Here is a 19,966-nt window from a genome sequence, read left to right on the forward strand (position 1 = left end):
TTTTGATTTTATGAAAAAAAAAACTAGAAATAAAAAGAAAAAACTTTGTTGGCAACATGAACTTTTAGTTTTTATTTTAACAAAAAACTATGAATCCAAAACCACTTCAAGTAGCTTTTAAGAGCTTTAGGGTGCATTTGTTTGTGAATATTATTTTTTATTTTTTTTAGAAATATGTTTTTCTGAAATAGAGCTGAATTTTTATTTTCGGTTGTCAATGAAAAGTTTAGAAAAAGTGTTTAGTTGAAACATGTGGAGTTCTCATTTTCTAATTTAAAAAATTTGAAAAACTTTGAAAAACTGCAAAAATCACTTTATAATTAAATACATTTTGAAAAAACAAAAAACTTTCATTTTCTAGGAAATTTTTCGAAAACTAAATCAACGAAATGCATTTTAATTTTCATTTGCATTTGAAAAAAAAAATCATATATAACTGGAAAATTTTCCACCTTGTACTTTGTTGTTTGGTAGCTATAAACTAACTTATAAACTATTTTTTATCAAATGCTATTAATCTTATAAACTTTTTTTTATCAAATGCTATTAATTCATAAATTAGTTTAAGAGATACAAGCTTTTTAGTTGTTAACATATAAGACCTATTTTTTCAAAACACTCATAAATAAAAACCACAGGTTTGACTATATAATTTTGTCAAACACACCCTTAACATTTTATATGGATAAAAAAAAAGTAGATCGAATTTTATATTTTGATGATATTTTATATTGAGATAAGTTACAAAGAACTAATCGTTAAACAATTGAACTTGATGGTCGTGTAATAAGTTTCACAATCAAGCCGATATTTATAATATCTAGTTAAATAGAAAATGACATACAATTTATTAAAGGATAATGACTTGAAAGGGTAATGGACTTTTGACTTTGTTCAAATTTAATTATTAATTTTTTTTGTTTGCATTATTTATTTGCCACTGAACTATTTAAACTATTCACATTTTACCTTTATGACCGGTCATAAGGGTAAAATGCAAACAATTTCAATAGTTCAGTGGCAAATAAATAATAAAAAAAAAAATTAGTGGCTAAATGTGAACAAAGTTGAAAGTTCGTTCCCCTCTCAAATTATCCTAATATTTTACCCTTATTACCGGTCATAAAGGTAAAATATGAACAGTTTCAATAGTTCAGTGGCAAATAAATAATGAAAAAAAGTTTAGTGACTAAATGTGAACAAGGTTGAAAGTTCGGTTCCCTTTCAAATTATCCTAATATTATACCCCAAAAAAGGTATAAAAAACGAATTATTTCATCACGCTCCTTAAGTTGTTCCTAACTATTTCTAGATATTAAAGGCTACACAAAAAGTATTTTGTATTTAGTTCATAAAGTTGTATCAATTTAGTTTTGATCATAGACACCTGATCTAATATTATTGGCTACCAATAAGGTGTTTTGATTCTATCTAAATATCGATACTCAACTTCATGTTTGAGTTGATACAAGTTAGCTCGAAATCTTTATGAAGATGACATACTTAATGTAAATCCAATAGTTATTGATAGTAGATTTAAAATTGATGTTGTTGCTTAGTTTCATTAAATATTCAACTTCTTTTTCTCTCTCTCAAATGTTGTTAGTTAGTTCGTTTGGCAGTTTCAGTTTATATTTGACTTTGTATGTTTCTTGTATAAAACTGGCCAATAAAAGCTATTTTTTGTATGTTTAAAGTAAAAATACCATATTGTTCTTTATCATCTTTTATTTTTTTAATGAAAATAAGATGCTTTAAACTCACAGACAAATTAATACTATACCATTTTATTTTTAAAATACAACCGTTAAAAATGAAAAAAAAATAAAAAATAAAAAATTTATGACTAATGATGGAGAATTCCTATAATAACTTTTTACATACGGGGCTACTTTTGAAACTGTAATATACTAATGATGGAGAATTCAACTATATGTATGTATATATTAACACAAGTTACATAAGAAAAATTAAAAAGAATAATAACATTAAAAATACTTTTAAATGTATGCTGTGTGTAATATGAAATTTTCTAAATATATATTTGCATTGTTTTATAACATAAAACTTATACATATAATATTGGTTTCGTTTTTCGTTTTTTATACCTTTTTCAGGATATACTATTAGGATAATTTGAGAAGGAAACGAACTTTCAACTTTGTTCACATTTAGTCACTAAACTTTTTTCATTATCTATTTGCCACTAAACTATTGAAACTGTTCACATTTTACCCTAATGACCGGTTGTTAATGGTCATAAGGGTAAAATATGAACAGTTTCAATATTTCAGTGGCAAATAGATAATGAAAAAAAGTTTAGTGACTAAACGTGAACAAAATTGAAAGTCCATTATCCTTTCAAGTTATGATCCCATTTATTAAAGCTAACATTTTTAATATCTATTTCAATAGAAAATGACATACAATGCTTATGGTTTGTATGAATTTAACATTATCATATCTTATAACGATATAAAAAAAACGTACTTTTGTAACGATATAAAGAAAAATGGATTTTAGAATTGAAAATATGTCATGTTCAGTATGTCGTATCATGAGATATTTATATGGTTCTGAAAAACAATATATTTGGATTTTATAAATGGGAAAATACTGGCTATAGACATTTTTTGGGGTTGAATTCCAAAATATAGACACAAAAAATTGGATTTTCGGGTATAAACATGAGTTCCATGGAGGTAAGCTATGAGGGCTCCGCAGAATCTACTATAAGCTTCACGGAATGGCAAAATCTTAAATAAATCAAGATAAAAAAAAAAAACTCAAGATCCATTCCGCAGAGCTACCTCTGAGGAACGAACTCATTATGTCATTCCTCAAAGGTAGCTCCGAGGAATGGATCTTGTGGTTTTTTTTTTAAACTTTTTTTTGTAATACCCTGATTTATTTACGATTTTGTCATTCCGCGGAGCCTTCGGAGCTTACCTCCGTAGAATCCATATCTATACCCGAAAATCCAATTTTTTATATCTATATTTTGAAATTCAATCCCAAAAAATGTCTATAACCGGTATTTTCCCTTTATAAATACCATATTGAATTAATAATCAAACAAAACGAAAAATTACTGTTTACAGAATCTAAATAGCTGGTGATGAAAATAGTGACCATGATATGTTTGGGAATAACAAATAACATTGTAACAGAATTTAGTTATACTATTGAGTATGGAGTTTCATTCATATTTAATTAATTCGGTTAATACTATTTACCAATACAACCACCTTAAGAAATCATTTTGGGTAACAAACTGTAAAACCTTTCCCATAATCCATAGCACATATTTATATTTGCTTTTATTACTGTTGAAACGACAATTTCAATCCATTTATATATAAAATAGTTTAACTTGATTCATATTCTACGAGTAATAAATCAAACAAATAAAATTAAAATTTTAGTTAGCAAAAAGAACTAAGCTTATAATTATAAACATCATAACATAACTAGTACTTTATACACTTCTTCGTTAGTATTATATTTATATACTCATTTCTTGCATCTATCATCTAACTCTTCTTCCACTTTCTCCTATCCTGTTTTTCTCCCCCCTGTACAACATTCAAAACAAACTCAACATTCTCTTCAAATCAAGAAATAGCATCCTACTTTACTTTTTTTAAAACAATATAAATAATAAAATAATGTAAAAAAAAATACATTGCTATTATTGACATATACTTACAAGTAACCGAGTTCCTTGTGATTCATGGCTAGAATTCACATTCACACCCTCAAATCTCTCACTTGGCTGATTAACTCTTCGAATCAACTCATGTAAATGATTATATATGCTGCATATTCATTAAAAAAAAGTTTATAAAATTTTCAGTTAATTTTTTATAAGAAAAACGTGTAGAAATTACGAATCTAACCTCAATCGATGTCTATTGCAAGCTGCAAAGAACGCAACAAACCCGTTTAAAATACTCCGAAGAGCACGGAAAACCTAAAACAATAAGGAAATGTGTAAGTAAAAAAAAAAAGAGAGAAAAAGATTAATTAATAAAATAAAATTACACCTGGGAAAATAAGTCGTTCCAAAGGGATCTCCAAATGGAAACCTCGTAAGTGTGGGCTGCTGACTCAGCATTTGAAGCTAATTTAAATATATCACTCACGAGAATCCATATTTCTCCAAATAAATCGTATATTTGGTTGTACATAAATCCCACAAAATTGGATACACCAAGAATGAGACTTATTGGTGCATAAAGTATCCCCCAAATGAACCAAAATATTGGGTACATAATACTCATTACTGCAAAAAAAAAAACAAGTAAATAATAAATATTAATCAAAATATTAGCAAAATATATTTAAAAAAAAAAAAAGAATAATCAAGTGGAGCATTACACAAATTGACCACTTTTAACAAAATAAATAACCACTTATTTTGCGAAATTCCATAAACTGCAAAATTACTTTTACCGACAAAAGGTGCAACAGATTACTGATTTTTTTTTTAAACAATCCATTTCGCAAAATATGAACAAGTTTGAAATATAATTACGAAATATAATCGTTCTCAATCTTTTTTTTTTTTAATGATGGGAATATTTGTGAGTTACTAGAATAAAATACGAAATTACTTTCACACATATTTGTGAAATATGTATTTCTTTTCGAATTTACTTTAACACATATTTGTGAAATATGAATTTTTTTTTTGGTGGTGGGGACCATTTATAAAGCAAGTAAGCATTTCAAAATCGACCACATTGCTAAATTAATTGTCATTTCGTTAAAAGGTACTAAAAAGTGATCAATTTGTTAAATCGGAACTTTTTGTTATTATTCCTAAAGAGTAAAAAAAATGCTCCAAATTAACAAAATCGACATTTCAAAAGACAACTCAACTTACCAATTGTCCAAACAACCGATGATACGAACCACACAGGAAGCATAACAGCTTCAATTAGATTTTCCACCAAATCCCACGAACTTTCCATCAAAATCCCCAAAAACGAGCACAAATATTGTCCAAATTGCACAAACAAATTCCAAAACGGAAGAAGAATTTCAAGAAAATCAAGAAACGGACCAGATAAAGGTTGTGTAACAATCGAAACAAATGACCTCACAGTCCTTGTCATCATCAACAACCACACAAGGGCTTTTTCGGAATTATGCAAAAAAAGCATCGTCCCTAAATACTTAATCCTCGATACCATTTCCCACGTTTCAATCCAATCAAAAAGTGGCCCACATAAACGTGAAGCAGTTGCTTTAAGCACAGGGACATTTTTGTAAAGATCATAGAAACCAATGACAACTGTAACAATGGAGATGATGACATATAGAGCTCTTGCTAAAGGGCACATCCATGGTCGATAAATATGGCAAAAAACAGGGTAAGATTGGGAGAAAATTACCCAAGATGGAAGTCCAGCTTCTAGAAGAGTCAATAATCTCAAATCAGATACGATTATTTCCTTTAATTCAAAAGGGAGATCATGGTTGTTAAACTTGAATAAAAGCAACACGTCTTTTGACTCACTGGGTTCAGCTGTTTCATCACAATCGGTTAACGAGGGCATTTTGGTAATTACGGTTCTTCCGTTGCTTATGTCTGTGTAAATATTCACCTCGACATCGATTCCTGCTGAATTTGTTAGTTTTCTTCTCTTATAAGGTGGAGGGGTATGGATTTCTTCACTTGTTTCATTTTCTAAAGTTTCTACCTTTTTATCAAGATTTTCCCCTTGTAAGGTTTTTTCATCATCTTTTGCACAAGGGTATTCTTGGAATTCTTTCGGGGCGTCATAAAACTCATCTCCTGTAAATACATATCATATCAATTAACATGATTTTCTTGATCTAACAAGAAAATAAGAGACCATAAAAAGAAAAGGAAAAATGGGACAAGGGCAAAAAGGTAATTATACCTAGCATAGAGTTGAGATGCTCTTCCAAGATTGATTGTTCATTAGGTGTTCCTGGAAACCATGAATTTATGCATTTAACTGATTGAGCTATGCTATCGAATTCCCATCTTTTCATGTATTTAGCCTCTATAGCAAGAGATGTATCAGTCTGTTCATAAGTGACAGATATTGAGGGATTATAAATTATAAATTATATATATATTTATATAAAGGAATAAGGAAAGAAATGGAAATACCTGAAGTTCATTTAAGTAGTTGATACCACGAACATCTTTCCACTCAACTTGAAAGACAATGAATCCGTATAAAGTTCTGTGTAATTTGCTATTTGCAAGAAGGGAGCTTCTGAGTTTCTTTACAGGTAATAAAGCTCTCTTTTTTGATAATGCTGCAGCATCAACTACTGAAAACCATTTTTTCAAGTTTTGGGTCCGGGTTGAAGGTTTGGAATTCACCTTCTGGTTGATGAACTCTTTGGTCTTTTTCTTTCCCTTTCTGCCCCTTGTGTTTGCAAAAGGGGACATCCTTGACTGAAGATGTAATCAAGAAGAAAATCATGAATCTTTGAACATAATTGTAACTTGATTATAACATCGTATATATGGATTATGAATCTATGATGTATGATACCTTGGTAACCATTAACTGCCATAGATGTGCAGGTCTTGAAGCTAGATCTTCCAGCCATGGTCGATTATCCACCAATACATAAAAGGTCTTACTATCAGGGGCTAAGAAAAGGGTAAGATCGGAAAGATAAGACTGAAGATCCCTGTGAGGAAAAAGAAAGCAACGATTAATGTCTGGTATAAGAATTTGCAACAAAAACTTTATCAATTTGTTTGTTCTCAGAAGAGACAATGTCAGAGATCAAGGCTTTAAAGCTGAACTTTTACTTTATTTCGAAATTTTAAGGGGTCTACCAGAGAAAAAAATTTCAAATTTTACACCAAATCGCAATTCGAAACTGAACATTGCTAATTCAAGTGAATTTGATAAAAAGTTCATACCCAATTTGGAAGCTGGTTAAAGGATAGAAGTATCTCCTCATGTAAACCACGCTTTAACTCCTGATTGAACTCGATCGGCCAAATCAAAGCGATAATCTCATGAGCTTCTAGGAGATGATATTAAGAGTGAAAACACACAAATTTGGTGAATGAACATAAATAATGTAACAGTAATCAAGTGAATTTAAACCTGAAGATACTTGATTAATCCAGTACCCACATGCGTGTTGTAACGAACTAAAATAGGAAAGGAAAGAAATACTGCCGAACTTCATAACAGAGAGAGGGATCACGCCACACGAATCAGAGCATCCATGAGCAATTAAACCACATATCACGCCGATGATGAATTGATGAATTCAAATCCGTTTATGAATTATAATCAATGAATACCACATGCGTAGTAATCTTCTTCCCTTACTCTCTCACACACAAAAACATGCTTCTCTCTGTATGTATGTGTGTGTGACTTGCTATCAAAATTAAGAAGGGGAAACTTCGAATAACTTCGAGATGAAGAATTATGGCGTGGATCTCGTCAACCATACGTAAGAGACGAATCAAGGTTCAATTGCTGAGGAGAAAGCGAAGGATTAAGGGGCAAAAAGGTAATTTTACTCAGAGGTATGAGACTTCTGCCGCCATCGCCGTTATGAGAGCGACGCCGGAGAAGTGGATAAATGCTAAAGATGCCCACCGAATAAACCCGGGCAGGATTTGCGGGTCAGTTGGGGATGATACTATGTGGCTCACGTCCATGGGATCTTATGGTTCTTCTTTGGAACCCCCTTGTATAATGGTCTAGTTGCAAAAGAAGCCCCTCATTTATTAAAATCATGTAGATAAATCCCCTTTAATATCATGGAGATTGCAAAGGCAAATAAGAAACCTTATAGAAATTCAGCAAAACTATCCATGCAAGGCTTACATATATGTGTAAAATTTGATAGGCAGTTTTAGGTTTTAGGTATAAAGCATTTGCATATTCACATAAAAGACATGTATATCCATGGAGAAGCCACATATATCTATATATAGATCTTGAAAAGTTAGCATGTTGTTTGTCAAAGCTAGTTGTTACTTGCTTTAGACTAATGTGGATAATTAATAATTTTGAAAATATTTAATGCTTTATTCTCTCTTGCCCCTCACTTAAGCCAATAACTAAATAAGTTTTATGTTGAAAAATGACTTGTACATGTAGAGTTAGAGCTAAAAAAAAGGAAGGTTTTTTTTTATGCCAATCCAAAACGAAGGCTATTTGGATTGTTGAAGATAACATCTTTTTTAAAATTGGTATAAACATGTAAAGGTTGGTGTCATCTACAACTAGATCAAAAAGGGTTAAATGTTTTTTTTTTCTAAAGGAAAAGATAACTATAATTACACATTTATACGATGACATATATCGACAAATTTATTATATTTTAGAGGCAAAACAGTATCTAAAAAATATTTGTTTGTCACCTTTTTGCAAAAAAAAAAAAAAAAAAAAAAAAAAAAAAGTTTCTAACTATGAAATTTATCATCTTTTCTGATTTTTTTTCTTGTTCTTTTTTATATGTTTTTTTTTCTTATTTGATCTTTTTTCTTCTTATTTTTTCAAATTTGTTTTGGATTGTTTCTTGCTTTTGGTTGATTTTTGTTTTGAATTTGAACATGGTCCTTATTTATTTTTGGAACATGACTTAAAGAAACAAAAACCATATTAGTTTTCTAGTCGTTATCAAACAAATACACATATATGCCAAAAGATAAAACATGGTATCAAGAAACAAGTACATGTCTCTATCAAAGTATCAATGTATTTTGAAAAATCATTACACCAAGAATCTTTGTCAATTGTCATCTATATATAAATGGTCTCATAATATGTTTTTTTAATCACTTTACATGATATTTATAACTAGATTTGTGTTTGTTTTTAAAACTTTGTCATCTATAATGTTTGCATTTTGTTATTAGGTTGATACTTGTCTATTTAAAAAAATGGTTTGATCTTCGAGACTTTTGGGACGTATTTTTAACTAATAATATTGGTATCCTACCATAGGAATTACACAAACAAATTAGCTAGTAACATCTTTACATTTTTGGTAAGGGGGTTGATGTCAACTTCTGGTAACATGAGGGTCTAAGAAGCAATGGGTAATAATGTAAGGGCCCAACTGCTATATTGTCGCGTGTTATGTCTATCGATTTGTGTGAAGCAGTTGTTCTTATCGTGTGGGGCAGCACGTGGTTGTGGTTTTATATGGCTAAATTTCTCAACCCACCTAAACCAACAAAAACAAATGCGTCCATTAATACCATTTTAGGATCCTTTTCTATAAAATATTAAAGTACTTATCCTTAGTTGATCTTGTTTGCTAAATTATCGTTCAAATTAGATACTGCAATCATAGGTATGAAACACTTCTTTATTAACGACAATATAATAAAAAGACAGTATTTGACAAAGGTAATTGTAAGTCTTTGTATAAAATTGTATAAAAAGACATCATATAAATACATACTTTTTGTAAAAAATAACTTAATAGTTTAATTATTATAGGTAGGACTTCGAAGAAACTTTTTTTTTTCAATAAACACTATCTTTTTTTTTTGACGACAAATATAATCAACTTTTAAACTACTCTTAATTTCACTAATGTCTTTAACAAGATGTGAACCCCGAGAAGCAACATCTGATATCACTGGGTAGAAGTTATTGACATTGTAAATTAGTATGAGCTATTGCAATTATTTCAACCCAAGAAGATGGCGAGTGAAGTTATTATGATGATAGGATGTTGGGTTCTTTGGTGATTTCATAACGATGTATGTTTTAATTTCAATCCTTAATAACAACGAGATCGTTTTTTATTCAACAATAGAGTATTTTTGTAGTATAATAATAGAAATAAAAAGACCAGTATATCTTGGGTTTTTTGGATTCAAAATCCAAATTGTAAGATTGTTCTAACTCTTTATTTATTTATTTATTTTTATTTTGTTTCAAAACCTAATTAAACCTAATTTTTAAGAAGGACTCAACGTCTCTTATTTCCACGTGTCTTTTGACTTAGTCCACGTCTTTTTGAATATATGGTCCGTTAGCATGACCTAGACAACTTTGGCGTGCCAGCCTTTTCTAACGCTCCCTTACCACCCTTGTTGGGGACTCTCCTGTCGGCTCAACCTAGACGCTCCCTTGGTTGTCGCTCATTTGTCGGCCTTTCCTGGTGCGCGCCCGCCCGCCTTGCTTGGGGCGCGCCTGCCAGCCTCGCCCGACGCCTTCGGGCAGCCTTGCACAACTCCTTTGAATTGGGCTGACCCAAGGTGTGAATAACCATGCAAATTAGCTTGGTACACCCGATGTTACAAATCACCTAATCAATGTGCTGGTTGACCACACACGCTCCATTGATCTATGATTAACATCAAGCTACCCTTCGCCACACATTGTCAGTCCTAGATTAGTGTGTCGGTTAACCATACACGCTCCACTAACGACTTAAAAAGGGTGCAAAGTGTAATTTTATGGATTAGCACCATTTTCACATTTTCCCTAAAAGTAATTAAGATTGAGAATTTAATAAAAGTTTAGTTACTTTATATTTATCATTATACTTTTAATGAGGGAGAATTAATATCCTATCATACATTTTCACCTAACGACCCTCCACCAGTCAAGGAAGCGGTGAGTGAGAGTGGACACCCATTAAACCACGATTTTATAGACAGTAACCTTATACCCCCCTTATAGACCGGCTTCATGAATGAGGCCTACTAACGGTAAGACTGACTTGTCTTATATATATATATATATATATATATATATATATATAATTAAACTTATAATATTATAAAGTATAAGGGTTGAATTTTAACTTTTAAAACTCTAGGGTTTGGAATTAAAGTTTCATTAGTGACACTTTACAAATTCCAAAACTTGAGGGCAAGTTTTGAAACTTTTAAGATCAACATTTTAACTAACAAAAATTATCAAGTAATTTATCTATGATCTAGTTAAACTCATAACACAAGTTAATTCACATCAACAATTTTACAATAAATTAGTCTAATCATATAAACTAATACAAATCTTGAAATTTTGACAATTATCTTCTAACTAGATGAGGATGATCAGTACTATATCAGGAAAAAAAAAAACAGATTTTATGATTCAAAACAGTTTGTGGTATTGATCCTAATCCAATTCTGGTTAAAAACCTCAAATTTCTACAACCAGAGCCTGCAACTCGTCGAGTGCATGAACTGACTCGTCGAGTTGCTCTGTTACTGAGTGGACTCGGCGAGTTCACTACTCAGATGCCAGAAAATTGGTTAAAAACCTCAAATTTCTACAACCAGAGCCTGCAACTCGTCGAGTGCATGGATTGACTCGTCGAGTTGCTCTGTTACTGAGTGGACTCGACGAAAATTTGATTTTTTCAACTTTGAAAATTAATAAGTATCAAGTATAACAAAAAACAACCCTAGGCTCTGAAACCACTGTTGGGTTTTGAGCACTATAACACTCCTATGGTGCACATGCAACCTAGATGCTTTGGATCTATGTTTTCTCTAATTATACATGCATATTTTCAATTTTCCAAAGCATACATCCTAACTAGCATACAAATTGACATTTGAGCAATACAACTAGTTAGATGACTTACCTCTTAGAAGGACTTGTAGTTCTTGACCTTTGAAAGCTTGAGCACCTCAAGAGGAGGCTTGAGAGAATATGTTACTTAACACAAAATCAATACACACTCTCCAAGAATGTTGTGGCAACTCATATCACCGATTTTGGCTCTAGAGGATTTATTTATAGTGTGTCAAGTGCTAGGGTTACACCTTGTAAACCCTAATGACCTTTCATATTATTTAGGCTCCATAGGTTAAAACCTCCATGGAGTATCCATGGATTATGTAATTGGTTTATCCCATCCTAAATAACATGGATCATTAGCCTACACTATAAGAATCATTAATTTACATAATCAATCCCTATATATTTAATTAGTCTCTTTTGATCATAATATTAATTCCAAATTAATTCTTGATCAATACTAATTAAATAATATGATTTCATATTAATATATTATACTTATAATATATTAATAAATCATAAATAACTTATTCTCAAAAGTCCATCCTATTGCACTGGTGAAGGCAACCCAAAATGACCATGCTATAATCGGGCCAAGTACATCTCAGTTATAGTTATGGGGTTAAGCACCAAATCCAACAAACAAGACCTTTTAATCCATTTTCCATATGTTGGCACCTTTTTATTTAGGCATATCCTACTTTATTGGAATGTATTTTGTTTGAATTTTAGGACCTAATTTTAGTAACTTTAAGGTTCTAACATGTTTATAATTCAATTTTACTTAATTTATTAAAAAGATCACAAATTTAACAAAAAGTCGCTAAAAGTCAATTGTCAACTTTTTTACAGCAACACAAATTTGTATGCCACCAAGTTTAAACTTTCATAACTCTTATTTATGACCTTCAAATGATTGATTTTGTGCACCTTCCTTGGTTACATGTTAGGCTCAAGAATCAAATTATTTGAATAATTATAACATGTCCGAGAACACTCTACCGATCAAGCTGCCACCTCCGATTACTCCTAACTCTTGTCTTTCTCTACATATCAACCCTTAACATATGCTTTCCACTCCTTTCCTAACCCAAAACGAAAAACATTTATCAACCGTTGCCGCCACAATCAATCTCAAAGTTGAAATGGCAAACCAATAGGCGGATCAACAAATGCTTCCATAATTGATTCATCTCGTTTTTGTTATGAAAAACTTTGTGTGTAAGATGGATCTAAGGGTTTATTGGGTTCCGGATTCGAGGATATATTGGGTTCCTAATTTGATGGTGTAGGAAAGTTCACTATGTAGCTGCATATGTTTATTTGCAGGATAGTTTTTGTGTTGATTCATTTTCAGGTGTGTATGTGTATGTATAGATTGATTTATAAGGGTCTATTTGTGTGTGTGTATGTCTTGGTGGCGGGCATGAAAGATTTGTTATAGGTGGAAATGAAAGTGGTGGTTTTTGATTTGAGATCAAGGGAAGGATAGAAAAGTGGTATTTAACACTGAAATAATAAACTATGGATGTTGCTCAAGGGTGGTGGGGAAAGGAGGCTACATGTGAAGGTAGTGAGGCTGAAGTTTGTGGAGGGGAGGTATTCTTTGGTGAAGGGAAAGAGAAAGGTGAGGAGATAGGATTTGAAAGAAAAAAGGTAAGAGATATTTTTCTATTTTAGTATTTTTTTTTTTAATATTTAGAAAATTATTTAAAATCTATAAAAAAAGGGGTAAATTAGTCTTTTTGGTTTGGATATGGAGCAAATCCACAATAAAACTATGCTAAAAGGACAAAATCTACAAGTTTTAAAGAGTTTTAAAGATTTGAACATTAACCACACATAAAATGAAAAGTAGAGGGACTATTTTTACAATTTTATGTTAGTTTATGCTTGAACCCAACAATAGTCCCATCCCCACGCTACGAGAAACCGTCAAACCTATGGATGGATTGAGGAAAAACCATGCATTGACTTTCTAATTTGCAGCGCTCCTCACATCACATGATCTGTCGAAAACCCTTTCTCTCAAATATTATGTTCTTTCTTTCAAATCTACATTATACCCACCTCCGAATTATCACGTTTTTATTGGCTATTAGGATTTTATTCCATTTTATCCTTGTTCTTCCTGAAAATATGTTAGGGAGCTAGAGCTTTGAATGTTTTGTGGGTGTTCAATCTGCTGTATTTATAGTTTTGGTGTATCCGTTACTTGATTCTAAATCTAGTCTCAAATCATTGATAGTTTTTAGTAACTGATCATAATGGCTCTTCCGGAAATAGGGTCTTCATCTTCTTCACCAATTAGTGGTCATACGTATGACGTATATTCAAACTTTAGAGGTACCGATAATCGATATAGTTTCACTGAGCACCTTAATAAAGCCCTAGTGGATGCCAATTTCACTACCTTCTTTAGTGATGAAAAGATTGAAATAAAGGAAGGTCTGAAACCAGATCTCGAGAGTGCAATTAAAGCATCTAGGGCATCTGTTATCGTGTTGTCAAAGAATTTTGCTACTTCCGCATGGTTCCTTGAAGAATTGGTGCAGATCCTTGAACAACGTATGACATCCAATCATATTGTTGTTCCCATCTATTATCGTATTGAGCCCACCGAAGTCGAGAAGGTACATCGTACATTCCGAGAAGAGCTGGCTCGGATTTTACACGAGATGAAGTTTGTGACCGATACAAGTCAATGGGCTCTACAGATGGACAGAAAGGGAAAAGCGCTTGCACAACTTGCTGATTTAAGAGGGATACTAGTAAATGACGCAGGTAGCCACTTAATTTGTATTGCTTAACACGTGAAATTCATGTCAATATAATCTTATTCCATGCATTCCAATAGGTTTCTTCAAACATCATCATCATCATCATCACACACACACACACACACACATATATATATATATATATATATATATATATATATATATATATATATATATATATATATATATATATATATATATATATATATATATTTGTAACGTAATTAATGTATAAAGGAGATAGCATACAGTTGATCATATAAGTTTTCAATTATGTGATCATCTAAATTATAGAGAATTAACTTATTTATTTAGATTGGATCATTCGGATAAATTAAATCTCCAAAACTAGTATGTTAATTTTATGGTTCTTACTAAAATCAAGTCTTACGCGAGAAGCAGAGGTTATTCAAGACATTGTTAAGGACCTCAAGAATAGATTATACATATCTTCAAGGAGTCCTTTGCCACAAGACCAGGAATTTTATCCAGAGGTTAGTTCCTGAAATTGTATATATAATATAACTAAGGTATGTTTGTTAGTGCCCGATTCGATATTAATTACTCCAGTTGGTCATGTCTCACATGAAGCAGCCAAACCACTCCGAAATCCCCCTACAAGCCATAAAGAATTGTACCCAAGACTTCAATGAAAGAAATTTCATTGGAAAAGGTGGATACGGAAGAGTCTACAAGGGAATCCTCACCTAGGGGGATCATGTAAACAAGCTAGTCGTTGTAAAACGGCTAGAGATGGATAATAATCAAGGTAACAAAGAGTTCCAAACCGAGCTCACAATGCTTTCACAATATCAACATCACAACATTGTAACCCTTATTGGGTTTTGTAATGTTAACAATGAGATGATCCTTATTTACGAATACGCAAGCAATGGAAGCCTCGACACCTATTTGCTTAACCCTTCCTCTCAACTTTCATGGCTACAACTCCTCAAAATATGCATCGACGTTGCTTTTGCATTGGACTATCTTCATAATCATGTTGCACAAAAACACAGAATAATACATCGCGATATTAAAAGTGCAAATATTTTGTTGGATGAAAATTTGAATGCAAAACTTGCGGATTTTGGGTTGGCTAAGATAGGATTAGCTAATCAACAAAATAGTTTTGTGATAACTAATATTGCGGGGACATATGGTTACATGGACCCACAATATGGAAGAACAGGGTTTTTAACAAAAGAATCGGATGTTTATTCTTTTGGTGTGGTTTTGTTTGAAGTTTTGTGTGGAAGGGTGGTGTGTGTAGATTACAATGATGAGCGGAAATTTCTCTTTCATTATGCTCCAACTTGCTACAAAAACGGTGATATGGAAAAGATTGTTGATCGAAGAATAAGGAAAGACATCAATCCAATAACGTTGCTCAAGTTTACAGCTACTGCTTATCAATGCTTGCAAGAAACTCGGGAACACCGGCCTACAATTGCTGAGGTTGTGTTCCAACTAAAGGAGGCAATGGAAATTCAAGTAAGTATATATATGAATCGAACATCATTCTTATCAAAGTTTCAATGTCGTTTTGTATGAAATCAAATCCATCAATATGGACATGTTTTAAGGAAAAAAAATTAGGATTATCTACATAGAAGTAGATGACTTACTGACACATCATTTGTTTGTTTAATTCATCTTCAGTTAGAAGATGAGATCCTCGGATGAACTACACTTCATGAATCGAGTTCAGAATATTGATGATATCTCTCTTTTTTTTCTTCATTTTCAGTTTTATGCTTTTGTTTTCTTTTTCTTCTTTTTTTGTACCATTTCCGTGTAGCAATTATGTAACTTGTAGATTATAATCCTTGTTCATTTCATCCCCTTGTGTTTTTCGCCTTCTTCCAAACTTTCACTTTGTGTTTTTGTTTTTGCATTGTGTGCGTTCCCTTTTACTTTTGTACACTATGCTGTGTAATCTTTTTACTCTTTATTGCGCTTTTTTTTTCAAAAGCAACTATATTTAAGTGTACTTGCAATAGAAAAGTTGTATACTATGTAACTTATGTTCCTAATACAGGATCAAGGCATGTGAATGTTACTTGTTGACAAGCTTTGTTAAAATGGGTTTAGTTCACCGAGGCAAGACAGCATGAACATGTCCGAGGAGCAAATATTCATTCATTTTCGCTTTAGGGTTAGACTTCCACCCAAGACTTACAATTGTCTAGCCTCTATTTAAAAACTTGTTATATATTTATTAGGAGGCTGCTTTGTATTGAAAGTTGACATTATGGTTTGCTCAAAATCTGCTACGTTGTTTTCTCATTCAGGTTGTATCTTTCTTTGTTTAGTGTTTATAACTAGTTTTGTTGAGTTTTAAATTTGTTTCCAGAAAACAACCATGGGATGCTCAAAATAGAAAAAAAAAATGAAAAAAAAAGAGACTAATCATTTAAGAGGGTCTTTGAATAAATTTGTTGTTACAAATCAAAATATTAGTGATAATAATCTGATTGATAATTCTTATATTCCACCAAGTACATCTTGTGATTCAGTTGATAATGCTAATGATTTTGAAAAAAAAAAGATTTTAAATCTATATTTGTTTTTTTATTTAATGGCTCCAAATTAGTTTCTTTAGTTGATGATGAATTAAAAAATGTTGTTTAAATCTTGAGTCCAACTTGACAAATGGAGAAATATGTGAGATTGATGAAAATGATTTATTGATTGAGTTACAAATTTTACAGAAAATGTTGCCGAATGAAGCATACAAGAAGAATGAATATATTTTTTAATGTTTTTGTTGCATATAGGATATTGTTGAAGGTGACGGTTACAATTGTTTTTGCGGAAAGAAGTTTTTCAAAACTGAAGCTCATCAAATCGTACCTTAGAAGTATTATGATTCAAGAAAGATTGAACCATTAGCAATTTTAAGTTTTGAAAGTGACATTTTACAAATTAATGATTATTGTAAACTTCAAAAAAATGCTCGATAACATTGTTTTAGGTGATTTTTGTAGGTTTTACTTATATTGTTTGTTTGATTATAAAATGTACTGCACTTTGGATTTTCTATTTTTTTCATATATAAGGGCATAAAATTTTTTATCTCGCCCCGGGTAGTAAAAAGCAATAGACCGGGCCTGCACATCAAATCGTATCTTAGAAGTATTATGATTCAAGAAAGAATGAACCATTAGCAATTTTAAGTTTTGAAAGTGACATTTTACAAATTATTGATTATTGTAAACTTCAAAAAATGTTCGATAACATTGTTTTAGGTGATTTTTGTAGGTTTTACTTATATTGTTTGTTTGATTATAAAATTTACTGCACTTTGGATTTCTAGTTTTTTTTTCATATATAAGGGCATAAAAATTCTTATCTCGCCACGGGTAGTAAAAAGCAATGGACCGGCCCTGGATGCAGAGTTGTGTTGATGGACCAAAATATCCAGTAACAAATGTCCATCTCCGACAGCACTTTGGCCTTGTTCTCTGGCTTCGGTTTCACTCATCTCTAATATCCTTTTAGCAGTTTCAGTAAGATCTGGAAATTGTTCATAGGCATTTGCTGTTGCCCTAGGTTTAACTGCGCTCAGTACCAGAATTCCTCTAAGAACCAGAGCTAATTTAGGCATGGCTTGTGGTACAGTCTTCATGAACCTCAAATGAGCTGCAGTTTTGTTTTGACTTCCTATTACAATAGAGAACAGATTTACCATAACCAGCTGCTTAGAAATCAAACTTATCATCTTGATAGATTAGGCTGCAAGAAATCGTAAGAATCAGACGGAAAAGCGAGATTGATAGATAAACGAAGATAAGGCGTACACATCAAATCAATAAAGTAACGAGATCTTAATCATAGAGGAGTTTGATTAATGGATTTCCTATTAGGCTCATTATATCCGATTGGAACAACGCTTAGACCAGTAGAAAAATGGAAAGAAAAAAAGTGAAAGAAATCATTCTCCTCCATTATAGAACCACAAGAAACCGAAACATTTTGGAACAAAACTTGAAGGATTTTCGGGAAAACCGCGGAGATCTATTGCATTTAAGTAATCAAACTTATCATCTTGATAGATTAGGCAGCAAAAAATCGTAAGAATCAGACGAAAAGCGAGATTGATAGATAAACGAAGATAAGGCGTACACATCAAATCAATAAAGTAACGAGATCTTAATCATAGATGAGTTTGATTAATGGATTTCCTATTCGGCTCATTATATCCGATTGGAACAACGCTTAGACCAGTAGAAAAATGGAAAGAAAAAAAGTGAAAGAAATCATTCTCCTCCATTATAGAACCACAAGAAACGGAAACATTTTGGAACAAAACTTGAAGGATTTTCGGGAAAACCGCGGAGATCTATTGCATTTAAGTAATTAAAAAAACATTTTCAACATTCAAAAAACATTGATATAAAAAGGATGAAATAAAAATGAACATAACCTGTCCAGAAGAAGATGATCGCAGTAGAGACAGAGAGAGCTGTTAACTCCGATAGGCGTGCGCCGATTTAGAATACAGAAAGGAAACTTGTAAGAGAATTGGGATCTTCTAGATTTTTCTGTTAGAAGAGTGTGTGTGACTGAGTAAGGAGAGGTGTGTGAGGAAAAAAGAGGATAGTGCATGACAATTTGCAGAGTTAATTTTATAAAATTTTGAAATCCATCCGTATTTTTTTTTTCTATTTACTTTTATTCTTTTTTATTCTTTTAATATTTTTGATATATATATATATATATATATATATATATATATATATATATATATATATATATATATATATATATATATATATATATATATATATATATATATATATATATATATATATATATATATATATATATCGGTTAGTTCCCATTAAATCAAAACAGCAAATTATAGTTAAAACAAAATAGACATACAAGGAAAAAAAAATAAAACCGAGGGTTAGAGATAAAATGTGTAAATAAATAACTAAATTTAAGATCATCTGATCTACCCACCACTAATCATTATAGTGGTGGGTGTCATATCATCACCATTAGGGGTGAGCAAAAACCGAACCTCAAACCTCAAACCCGAAAAAACCGCATAAACCAAAACCGAAAAACCGAAACCGAAATGAAAACCAACGGTGCGGTTTTTAGATTTGCAAAAACCGAAAATGTTCGGTGCGGTGCGGTTTCTAGTCTTGCAAGAACCGCAAAAACCGAACCGCACCACACACACACACACACACACACATATATATATATATATATATATATATATATATATATATATATATATTAAGTATTGATATTTGTAAGAATGAAGAATTCATGACAATTAAAATTTCTATAAATGTAACTTTCTATCTTATTAGAGGATGATTTTATATTTTTAAGTATATATATACTGATATTTACAAGAACAAATAATGTTTATTACATTTTTAATATTTAAATATGAAGAGTACTAGTGATGATAGTATCATTTTTATAACTACATTAATTGATATTATCGTGTGTATCTGGGAAACAAATATTATATTTAATTCATATTATATTCAAGTATTAGAAGTATGTTCGATGAGTGGTTATGTCATTTGATTTCAAACAAAGATGTGGTGGTATCAGTTCATCTTTAAGATATCATTTGGGCTTAAATTTTTTCAGCATTACAAGAGTATCATCGATCGCCTTTGAGATAAAACA

General features: G+C 31.4%; 3 protein-coding genes across 8 annotated transcripts; 2 read left to right on the forward strand and 1 right to left on the reverse strand.

Moving 5' to 3' along the window:
- Nucleotides 1-3,419: 3,419 nt before the first annotated feature.
- On the reverse strand, nucleotides 3,420-7,653 carry LOC111902808 (uncharacterized). 4 transcript variants are annotated; one of them, XM_023898618.3, is made up of 10 exons: nucleotides 7,143-7,653; nucleotides 6,923-7,029; nucleotides 6,543-6,684; nucleotides 6,149-6,442; nucleotides 5,913-6,060; nucleotides 4,889-5,803; nucleotides 4,047-4,285; nucleotides 3,900-3,973; nucleotides 3,710-3,818; nucleotides 3,420-3,575 (listed from the first exon to the last, which is right to left on the reverse strand). In XM_023898618.3, exons 2-10 carry the CDS (start codon nucleotides 6,961-6,963, stop codon nucleotides 3,534-3,536), a joined length of 2,004 nt encoding a protein of 667 aa, XP_023754386.1. In that variant the 5' UTR covers nucleotides 6,964-7,029; nucleotides 7,143-7,653; the 3' UTR covers nucleotides 3,420-3,533. The 4 variants fall into 4 exon arrangements, with proteins under 4 accessions (XP_023754386.1, XP_023754390.1, XP_023754385.1 ...); XM_023898622.3 differs by having other exon boundaries at nucleotides 6,923-6,982; nucleotides 7,113-7,653; XM_023898617.3 differs by having other exon boundaries at nucleotides 6,923-7,026; nucleotides 7,113-7,653.
- Nucleotides 7,654-13,789: 6,136 nt separating this feature from the next.
- On the forward strand, nucleotides 13,790-14,332 carry LOC111902866 (disease resistance protein RLM3). Its single transcript, XM_023898677.1, has one exon. It carries the CDS (start codon nucleotides 13,790-13,792, stop codon nucleotides 14,330-14,332), a length of 543 nt encoding a protein of 180 aa, XP_023754445.1.
- Nucleotides 14,333-14,553: 221 nt separating this feature from the next.
- Nucleotides 14,554-16,637, forward strand: LOC111902809 (probable receptor-like protein kinase At5g59700). Of its 3 annotated transcripts, none has more exons than XM_042896229.2 (3): nucleotides 14,554-14,796; nucleotides 14,894-15,796; nucleotides 16,344-16,637. In XM_042896229.2, exons 2-3 carry the CDS (start codon nucleotides 15,056-15,058, stop codon nucleotides 16,356-16,358), a joined length of 756 nt encoding a protein of 251 aa, XP_042752163.1. In that variant the 5' UTR covers nucleotides 14,554-14,796; nucleotides 14,894-15,055; the 3' UTR covers nucleotides 16,359-16,637. The 3 variants fall into 3 exon arrangements, with proteins under 3 accessions (XP_042752163.1, XP_023754391.1, XP_042752162.1); XM_023898623.3 differs by lacking the exon at nucleotides 16,344-16,637 and adding an exon at nucleotides 15,965-16,329; XM_042896228.2 differs by lacking the exon at nucleotides 16,344-16,637 and adding an exon at nucleotides 15,965-16,329 and having other exon boundaries at nucleotides 14,897-15,796.
- The last annotated feature ends 3,329 nt before the right edge of the window (nucleotides 16,638-19,966 follow it).

Source organism: Lactuca sativa, chromosome 7 (genome assembly GCF_002870075.4).
Source record: "Lactuca sativa cultivar Salinas chromosome 7, Lsat_Salinas_v11, whole genome shotgun sequence".
NCBI lineage: Eukaryota > Viridiplantae > Streptophyta > Magnoliopsida > Asterales > Asteraceae > Lactuca > Lactuca sativa.